Source organism: Anarrhichthys ocellatus, unplaced genomic scaffold (assembly GCF_004355925.1).
Source record: "Anarrhichthys ocellatus isolate YVR2014 unplaced genomic scaffold, GSC_Weel_1.0 scaffold115, whole genome shotgun sequence".
NCBI classification, from domain to species: Eukaryota; Metazoa; Chordata; class Actinopteri; order Perciformes; family Anarhichadidae; genus Anarrhichthys; species Anarrhichthys ocellatus.
Genome location: NW_022280145.1, coordinates 473,532 through 483,978, shown reverse-complemented (window position 1 = coordinate 483,978; position 10,447 = coordinate 473,532). Strand labels below are relative to the sequence as shown.

General features: G+C 45.2%; 1 protein-coding gene across 4 annotated transcripts in view; it reads right to left on the bottom strand.

Annotated features, from left to right (window-relative positions):
* slc12a7b (solute carrier family 12 member 7b) overlaps positions 1 to 10,397 on the bottom strand; it is a 63,946-nt gene extending 53,549 nt beyond the window's left edge. For 3 of the 4 annotated variants that reach the window (XM_031876756.1, XM_031876757.1, XM_031876761.1), the window contains exon 1: positions 10,003 to 10,397. In XM_031876756.1, coding sequence (XP_031732616.1) covers positions 10,003 to 10,114 — 112 coding nt within the window. In that variant the 5' untranslated portion in view covers positions 10,115 to 10,397. The remainder of the gene's footprint in view (positions 1 to 10,002) is intronic. The other variant, XM_031876760.1, reaches the window with a different exon arrangement.
* Positions 10,398 to 10,447: the final 50 nt, after the last annotated feature.

Genomic DNA, 10,447 nt, shown 5'->3' with positions numbered 1-10,447 from the left:
TATATATATATATATATATATATATATATATATATATATATAGATATATATAGAGATATAGATATATATAGAGATAGAGATAGAGATAGATAGATATATATATAGAGATAGAGATAGATAGATATATATATAGATATATAGATAGATGGAAATGAATCTTCCACAAGTCAAAGTACTCTGCTGTGATCTAACATACAAATCAAGAGCACCACCAGCTTTTTAATTACTATGAATGCCACCGAATCTGAAAACATATTGGTTGGCAGTGGCACACAAGGAAGATGGAATTGTAGACATAGCTCACATCCGCCTGTACTTTCAATTGCAAAGTCATCTAAAGTAAATACATTGAAACAGCATCTGCTTATATCACAGAGTGCTTCCCAATTGTGCCAATGCATCACGGTCATGTGAGGAGAACAACATCATCATCACCTGACTGCTCACAGACAGACAGAACCTTTCCCCCTCTAACTTAGCAGTCTCCACCCAAAGCAACAAAGCATCTCCTTCTGATACGACCTCAGACAGAAGGTGGACCACGGAAGTCACACACGAGCACACGCACACTGACAGAGCAGGTCAGTCCTTCTCCAGATGTTGTCACTATGTCATCATTTAAAGAAAACGCTGCACATGCATACAAGGCTGGCTACTACTGTTCAGTCTTTTGTCCTCTTGACTATGATGCAACATCACCTGCATTTGACAGTTAACTGATGAATAAAAAGGTAGGACTATTTTTTTTTCTTTCCAAAGAACAATGGAATCAATCAAATAAAATCAATCAAATAGAAGTGATAGCAACCCTATTTGTCGTTTATGAAAGTCTTGGCTATGCTCACCAGCTGTGTGGCTGGTAAACAATTAGTAAAGAAATAGTTTCCTTGTAATTTGCTGAAGATGTACTGTCTTTAAGATAGAAATTGTAACATAAAAGTGAGGACCTTTAAACAGCTGATTACATCCAAAACCACCACTATGAATAAATGGGTGTCTCCTCACATTTGACAATGGAAATGTGGAGACATCAATCGTATTGACCCAGCACTTAGCTGTGGAGAGGAGGACTGCTGATAGCTGCTGGTGACCACATCCAAGGCTGGGGACATTTTACAGCTATTAAAATGAAGCTTGGTCCTAACCAGACTTTAACCAGAGAGACACATTAATCATGTTTATTGGTAGGCTTCTGATTGGAACAGCAAAGTCACACTATGTCCACTGTAATAGGCATCTGATACATCTGAATTGCGAGGCTTGTAAACAAAGGATGTGGTTACGCTTGTCTTATCAATGTGACTTCTGTCATCCGATCACGCCAGGACCCATTAGCTGAACGCTCAGAGATCGGACCTTGCTCGCACTGGGATCCAGTCAGCCAGACCACATGCCGAGGTGGCCCGGCTCGCATTGAGATCTCAGTGAGGTGTGGACAGCATAGGGTTACAATCCGGACAAGATATACATGGGAGTTCCTCTACTGAGGAGGGCAAAGGGAAAACCGGGGCTGGAGCCCACAGCTGAGCGCTGCTGTCTGAGTGTTTATTTCCTGATTGTGATGCTTCAGAATATACGCTTTTCAATCAGAAAATAACAGGGGACGTTAATGTGAAGAATTTATAGGAAAATGTGTTTATTACTGAATTAGCGGTGCTTTGTCTGCGGCTATTCTTCAATAAAAACAAGTCTACTAATGCTGCAAGGTGGAAGAGTAAGCAGCAACAATAGCAGGGGGCTGTTATTGTGAAGAATTTATAGGAAATGAAATGTGTTTATCCGCTCCTTTGAACACAAAGTATCTCTGAGTTCACCATCTGGTGCATGTGATCAGAAAAACCACGACCAGAGTCGAAAGATAAGGAAGTGGAAGAGTTTACCATGTTTGTCCTGTCTATGTGAAAACCATATGAACCCTAAAGGGCCTCACACAAACTACAGAATATAGAGAGAGAAAAGAGAGCGACACTGTGTGCTCATTGGTTGAGGGCTTATCAGAGACACCACATTGAGAGCAGGGAACTGGTGCGGAGGAGATCAGTCAGCAGGAAGTAGGACACGGCGGTCAGTGAAGGCAGGACAGTCTGAGTAAAAACATCCATTCAGCGGGAATGAAACGTTTCACCTGGCTGAACGGCTCCAGATTGTTAAATACTTTTTTTAGTGTTACCCTGGAATGTATCCAGGAGATGCTCTGGAAGAAGTCGTGGCTTTATGAAGGATTTCTTCAAAGGCAGACACAGAATCAGAACGTGGACATCTGGAAAGATGCTGGGCATCTCTTCTGACGGTCTTTAGATGTGATTACATAGGATGTGTTGTTCCTAGGTGCAGGCTAAGTAAAGACTGTCTTTTATGTCCTTATCTTTGCCAGCCTCAAGACGGTCACATGTGTTCGTTCGTACTAGTTTAGTAGCTTTGGGGACCTCCCATGTCTAGCCAAATCTCAGATTAGGAAATGCTTGAAGCTTAACAGAGGTGTTTGTTATTCGTTTTTTTAAATATGTAATGCACAGATGTTTATTTATCTTCAGGGCCGGCCTTGCTAAATCAAGTATTCCGATATGTCATGTCCTAGTTCGTGTCTCACTCCCTACATTCCTAAAGGAACTATCTGCTCTGTTGCCTGCATTCAGTCTCACTCAGACAAAACAAGCCCATCAGCATACTCCACAGAAACAATGGACATCCTTGACCAATACCTATACAGTGGACATACATTTGAATTATTTGAATAGGGTATGTTACACAGCTGTTTGTGGTTGAATTGAATGGATTTCACCCACGTTCCCGGTGGGTGTTGGCCTCCGCCAGGGCTGCCCTTTGTCACCGGTCCTGTTTGTGATTTTCATGGACAGGATATCTAGGCGCAGCCTGGGGGTGGAGAACGTCAGTCTCGGGGGTCTCGGGATCGCTTCTCTGCTATTTGCAGATGATGTGGTCCTGTTAGCCTCCTCGGATTGTGACCTCCAGCATTCACTGGGGCGGTTTGCAGCCGAGTGTGAAGCGGCGGGGATGAGAGTTAGCACCTCCAAATCTGAGGCCATGGTTCTCTGCCGGAAACCGGTGGATTGCTCCCTCCAGGTGGGGACGGAGTGCCTACCTCAAGCGAAGGAGTTCAAGTATCTCGGGGTCTTGTTCACGAGTGAGGGTAAGATGGAGCGGGAGATCGACAGACGGATCGGTGCAGCTGCAGCAGTAAAGCAGGCGCTGCACCGGACCGTCTTGGTGAAGAGGGAGCTGAGCCGGAAGGCAAAGCTCTGAATTTACCACTCGGTCTACGTTCCTACCCTCACCTATGGTCACGAACTCTGGGTCGTGACCGAAAGGACAAGGTCACGGCTACAAGCGGCCGAAATGAGTTTCCTCCGTAGGGTGGCCGGGCTCAGCCTTAGAGATAGGGTAAGGAGCTCAGTCATCAGGAGGGAGCTTGGAGTAGAGCCGCTACTCCTTCGCGTCGAAAGGAGTCAGCTGAGGTGGTTCGGGCATCTAATTAGGATGCCTCCTGGACGCCTCCCACTGGAGGTTTTCCAGGCACGTCCAACTGGGAAGAGACCCCGGGGAAGACCCAGAACACGCTGGAGAGATTACATCTCCCAGCTGGCCTGGGAACGCCTCGGGATCCCCCAGAATGAGCTGGAACATGTTGCCGGTGAGAGGGAGGTCTGGGTCGGCCTGCTTGACCTGCTGCCACCGCGACCCGACCCCGGATAAGCGGTGGAAAATGGATGGATGGATGGATGAATGGATGCTAATGCTGATTTTGCAATAGATTATTCTAGTCAGCAGTGATGCCACGCTTTCAATATTCAAAAAGCATGTGGCAATCAAGGGCATGGCAAATATTACATTTGGGGGATTCATTTTAATGTTTCCATGGCCCGTGTTTATGGTGCCACTACTGAATAACTGCGGGTGATTGGTCTGCTGTGTTACAGATGGATCAAAGCTGAGTGATGGCCAACACAAACACACACTCAGAGTTGAGCAACATTGCAGGAACAATAACCTAAAGCAGAGCTTCCAAGCTACTTCCAGCGGCCTGCAAGAGGCTGGTTTTGACTTTTGGATTTTAATTTGGGTTTAGTTTGTTTTTATATGTGTAGTTTCCTTGTTACAATAGTTTTAATTTGTCTCTGTAAGGTACAATGTATCAGAAGTATTCAACATGTAGTAGTATATACAGTATGTAGTACATGTAGGCTGCATAATAAAATACATGTTTGGCTGTAATGTTGTAGGTTTAATCTTCGCGCTGCTTTAGTGTTCGATGTTAAGCAACCTCCTGGAATGTCGAGTCTGTTCAACTCCTGTGGTTCGACGCCCCGAGAGGTGACGCAATTTCATGTCGTCTGATTTTTTTGGTAGGTATAAAGCAAAAGAAAACTGAAATGGATTAGCGTTTAGTTTTGAGTTAGTTTCAGTTTACGAACACAATGTTTCACTGCTTACCTTCGTTTTACTTTCAGTTTTAATTTACTATAGTGCTTTGTACCAGAGTCTTTAACACCTGACCATCATACCACCACTTTATAAGACCTGACCTGAATTTAGGAAGTCTGTCTTCACAGAGAAGAAAAGACATGTTGCTAAGGACACACAGGAAGACTAGTACATAAACAAGTAGATTATAGCTAATAAGCCATTCCACATACATCTCATAATACATTTAATCTGGCTTCTTTCTCAACGTTACAGTCATAACCCAAAACAGAATGGTGTAGAGGCATGCTCACAGGTCACTGTGTTCCCACACTGAGGGAGCCCTCCCTGAATCACTGGGGGTTTTGAGAAGCTCCCCTCTGGCTAAGTGTTGCTTTATTTCAACCACACTGATGGTAGCTTAAGGCTAAGCTAAGGCAGTGCCCAGATTTGGTGTACATTCTGACCGAAAAATACAGATTATATACACATGAAGATTAGGTTGGAGATTAAAGTATTGGTTGTGAACAATCCAACTTGTGAGTTTTGGTACAATGGTTGGAGGATGAAAAGGTCCATGCTCATGAGTAAAATCAGGATTATTGGGTAAACGTTTCCTTTTACACTGAAAACGGATAAATCACCCAAAATATAATCTAGGCTGTCACACGTATTACTCAAATAGATTGTAAGAAACTAGTTTAAACTCAGACTGCCATCATGATTGCATGGCAGCTTACTGAAAACCTATTGCATGTGACGCTTATAAAATACGGCCAGCAATAAGGGCCGTATGCAGAAGCCTGGAGGGTCATCAACGTAATAGTGGAGCAGGAGGACCAGAAAAGAGCCGCACACAGACGGCAGCTCTGAACAGAAGCGGACCGGCATGGCAAATAAACAGGAAATACATTTGAAGGACGGACGGAGATTCTGATCACCTACATCTGTAACACTGTGTTCTGTGGAAAGATGGTCTCCCTATGGATTTTATTAATCTAAACTATTTCTAATACAACTGCCGAATGGATCAGCTTCAGATGATAACTGAAAATAAGCCTTAAAGGGCCAGTGTGAGGGATTTCAGGGATCTATAAGCAGAAATGGAATATTCATAACTATGTTTTCATTAGTGTGTCATCCCGTGAAACTAAGAACTGTTGTGTTTCATATCGACATAGGAAGCGGGCCCTCTTCACAGAGTCCGCCATGTTGCACCACCATGTTCCTACAGAAGCCCTGAATGGACAAACCAAACACTGGCTCTAAAGAGCCATTCACATTTTAACGTTAACCTGAAGGCCACCGATGTTCACAGACACGCTTGTGAAACGTGAGCTGCAGAGTGTGAAGCCCTGGTGCTGCCAGGCTCCGTCTGACTGCGGCTGCTCCTAAAGTAGTCTTATTATGGTATGGATGGCCTCCGAGCAGAGGAACGGCGTTGGCATGTCGTTTTGCACTCGGTGGCTCACGTTACCACAGTCTTGGAAAGGCAGGAGTGAACGAAGGGGTATTCAGTTGGTTGCAATCTCAACCACACGGCTAAACAGTCCTTTAATTAAAAGACTATAAAAGCAAAAGGAAGCCACTTCAACAGAGGGCAGTGTGATCCTCAGAGCCTGAAACTGAGTCACGGTGGAATCACCAACAGAAAAAAACGAGCTGTACAATAAACGGGACGGTTCATTTTTAAACCAGAGAATTCTTAGAATATAAGAAAGATCACCACAGCGCTGGTAGTTCCAGGGAGACTAACATAGATTAGTTACAGTACTCAGCAGCACACAGTCAAGTGCTGAAGTGAAACTTCTCCAAGTGCAGTCAAGAACAGTTTCATATGAGAGTTTCATTGGCAAAGTGTTTCAAAGTAGTTGAATGTGGATTCACGCAGAAGAGAGGAACAAATAGAACAAATAGCGCTGGACTGACCGAGGTGTCATGTCGGCATGTTCAGTGTTGCTTTGGGGTTTGAACACTTGTTACTTTTCTTTCAACACCACAGCTCCACATACAATCCCTCTTTTTCTTTTGTATTAACTTATTGTGTTGTTCTAAAGAGGACAAGGCGGGACAGACTCACCACACCAAACCAGCTGACGGCTTTGTGAAACATCTCGTGATTAGTCTGGTGTAAGTAAACTGAGCAAGGAAAAGGAAAAGCAAATAAAAACCGCTACGGTTGAGGCCATAAGGCTTGAACGGGTGATATTTGTGTGGCTGGTGGAGTAAAACAGCTCCTGCTTCACCGATGCAGAACACAGAGCTTTAACCTTTTCCTCGGGTGAAATAGAGGTAGAAATGGCCGACACAAAAACAGCCAAAAAGGGGACTGAGGTCTGTCATTCGTTGCTCTATGCCTTCACTTCACCAGGACACAAGCTTTATTTTCAGAAGCGATGGGAACAGAGACGGAACCCAGTAACCAGAAAGGGAGGGTTGGAGGGGGACGGAGAAGAACTAGAGTGCTTTACATTACAGAGTGGGGGGGGGGGGGGGGGTCTCACCTCCCCCACTCAGCCAACAGGAAGCGAGCCAGCAGGATAATCAATAACAGCGACTGCTCCCTACACAGCACGCTCATGAGCCAACAGAACGATGACCCTCCCCAGTAAACCTTCAACCCCTACCCACCCCCACCCCCGCCCAGTCCGCCCAGCATGTCCGTATCATTTGATTCCAAAATGTACACATATTATACAGTTTGAGTCCTCTGTTCTGCACATTGAACATTGACCTGTGGATTCATGTGGACGGCAGAATTGTCCTCCTTCAGACAGCACCAGTGCAAACACAACAGAGTGTCCTGATGCTCCTACAGGTCCGAGTCGCAGCACGTCATTTTGTGGCTTCGGATCCGGTGCATGCCCTTTCCCCGACCTGCTGCTCTGTTGTCGCCCGTTGTCTGAAGCAAACGGTTGCGTGCGCACAAACATGCGCGAGGTAAACCGGTGCCATTCTCTCTCCCACCGTCTGTGAAGTCCTACCCGGCGTGCAGCCGTAATTGCAGCTACGCAGCAGAAATTAAATACCGATTCGCCCAGCGCCATGTGAGGTGCGGTAAAAAGCAGCAGCTTCACTAACAACAGTCTGACGGCGGAAAAAAAAGGAAGTGTTACAGAGGAGTTTGTTAAATAAGCACTCCGTGACCTCTCTGTTGAATATTTAGAAGACAGACAGGTTGATACACCAAAACGGATCTCTAATGTAGTGCTGGGCGGTATACCGGTTTTAATTTCTCGTATGATATACATTTTTCACACACCGTCATACCGGTGCACAGCCGAAACAACTGCTGTCGCTCTTCAACAGGCAGCAGAATATATTGTTGGCCGCTGAGCGTGCTGCGGTCGGAGCTAGTTGTCTTAAGTGTATTGAGAGGGACCTCTAGTCATGGTTATCACTTTATAACAACCCACAACTAACACTCTTTAACAGCAAAACACCACGACACTACAGTTTGTGACACATTAACAATTTGTAACACTAATAATTGTACATTTATAAAATTACACCGCCGAACTGCATGCTGGGTACAGCTCGCTCGCTAGCTAGCCCGCTAGCACAACAGTCTGCTAACAGCTGGGAGAGGCTCCGTCTCTCCATTAGCGTTACATTAAAGAACAGAGCGATGCAGGATGAACAAAGACAGACCGGAGATGCACCGATAGAGTCTGTGCCCAAGAGAGGAGCTGGGTCTGCTGTTGTAGCCGCTGGTGGTAACACGAGCAACTTACTCCATCACCTCAGCAGAAAACGTGTTGATGACGGCCGTCAACCAGTAACGTTAAGCGCGAGTGAAAAGCAAGCGGAGGAGCGACATTACGAACGCAACAAGGATCCACCGATGCAAGGACATGGTCCTACAGACAGTCGAGAAAGACTGGTTCAGAGCAATGATTAAAACACTGGATTCAACGTACATCTGACCGGGGCGACAATACGAACAAACGAGCACACCCTCTAGTAAGCAAAGCCTTTATACATGATGACATTAAAATGTTTTTATATTCTATGTACTCCTGACAGTAGAGGAAGCCACTATAAACCTATATAAAAAATACCGTGATATACCGTGAAAGCGCCAGAATCTTAAAAAAATACCGTGATACACATTTCTGGTCATACCGTGTAATGGGAAATTATGTTATAGTATAGATCGTAATACAGATATCTTGACCACGTATATAAGTTAGGTTATGTTATAGTATCATGTGTAATGTTTAAAGAATGTACTACTCGATGTGAGGAAGTCAGGAGATGATTATAATTAGTTTAGTATCCAGGTGTCTTGTTATCTGTTATCTTGTACACTGTTTCTTTGTTGGTCAGACGGAGACACAGAAAGACCTTGACTAACGGACATCCTTTGTCTGAAATACTTTTACTCCCCTTTTGACGCATTATCTAAAGTTGTAAAGGCGTGAACTTTTGTATGCATAAATGATGTTGAATATTGCACTTCAAAGGTTTCACGCAGTCTACTGAATACATAGTTGCTGTGCTTTCTTCCCTCTTGCGCAAGAGAATAAACGGAAAAAGACAACTTTGAATCTTCTGATGACTTCATTATTGATTGGAGAACAAAACCTCTCTCCTCCCGATTAACCTAGAAATTTTCCACCACAACCGCCCAGTACTACTCTAATGTTACATTGATGTCCAGATAGAGTGAACTCCATTCCAGGAAAAAAGGTATTCAGATGTGTTCAGATTAGTTCCCAGGCCTTCTACCAACTGTCAATAAATACAGGTTACATATCGGGCTTCACACAGTGCGGTCCTGGTGTTCACATTCTGAACTGGGAATATGCATCCTGCCCGAGCCACGGCCCCGTGTAACGGTTCTGTTATCCTGTTGCACACTAAAGTTCAACGAATGGTTTTCAGAGGGGGGAGTCATGTCGGAGGCTGTGTGTCACTGGCAATCAACACAGAGAGGTGTCAGGAGATGAGCATCTGTTGGCCCTGTGTTTGTGACTACAACACTAGGAGACCTGACAGCACATTAAAGCAATTAAAGAAAGAAAAAAGTAGATCAGAAAATGCTAAAGATGAATGGTTTGTTGAGGAACAGGTTAAATACACTGAATGCAAAAACAGGGGACTGATGGTGGGTGTGTGTGTGTGTGTGTGTGTGTGGGGGGGGGGGGGAAATAAAGGGAAGCAGGAAGGAGAGACGGGGCCAAAAAGGGGAAACTCTGGCATGGAACAAACAGTCATGCCAAACTCCCTTGAGTGGCAGTGGCACGTGAGGGAAACCCTCATCTCGTGCAGTTGCTGTAAAATGAGCAAGCCTTTCCCTAAAATCCACCCTCTTTCCCTCACATTATCCAGCCACATAGGAAACAGCATCCCGTGATCTGAAGCCACATTGTCAGCTAGCACTGGATACTGTAAGCAAAAGTCTGGAACTTTCCGTGCCCACTTCTCCATCTACTGTCACAGAAAAGTGAAGACGTGTTTCTCAACTTAAACCGGTGAAGTGTCACTTCAGAACAGACGTCTGTGAGTTAAGGACCATATCTCATTTGCGTTAATCAACAACCTGACTGAGCTAAAAAAAAAAAATCCTAATCTCACCTGTGGCCTCCTCGTCTTCCTCCTTCAGCGCATTGTTGTCGTCCACATCCTCCTCCTCGCTCCCCTTTCTGGCTCCGTCCTTCACTGGGACCACGGTGAAGCTGGTGGGCATTTTTTACAACATGTGCTTCCCCTCAATGTCTCCTGTTTGCCACACTCTTATCTCTTTCTGCTCTCTCTTCCCTCTCTGTTCTGCTGCTGCTCCTCCTCCCTCTTCTCTCCGTCCAACAGCTGTGACTCCTCTCTTCTCCTTCCCAGTCGGTTGTTTTTTCCCATCTAGACTCGCTGCCCTGGTGTACTTTACTCTCCCTCTCGGGTCTTTCTGAGTTTTTGTTTTCTATTGCTGGGATTCTGCTGTACACCCATGTGACCCCCGACCAACCCCCCCGTCCACCCTCCACACACACACACACACACACACACACACACACACACACACACACAC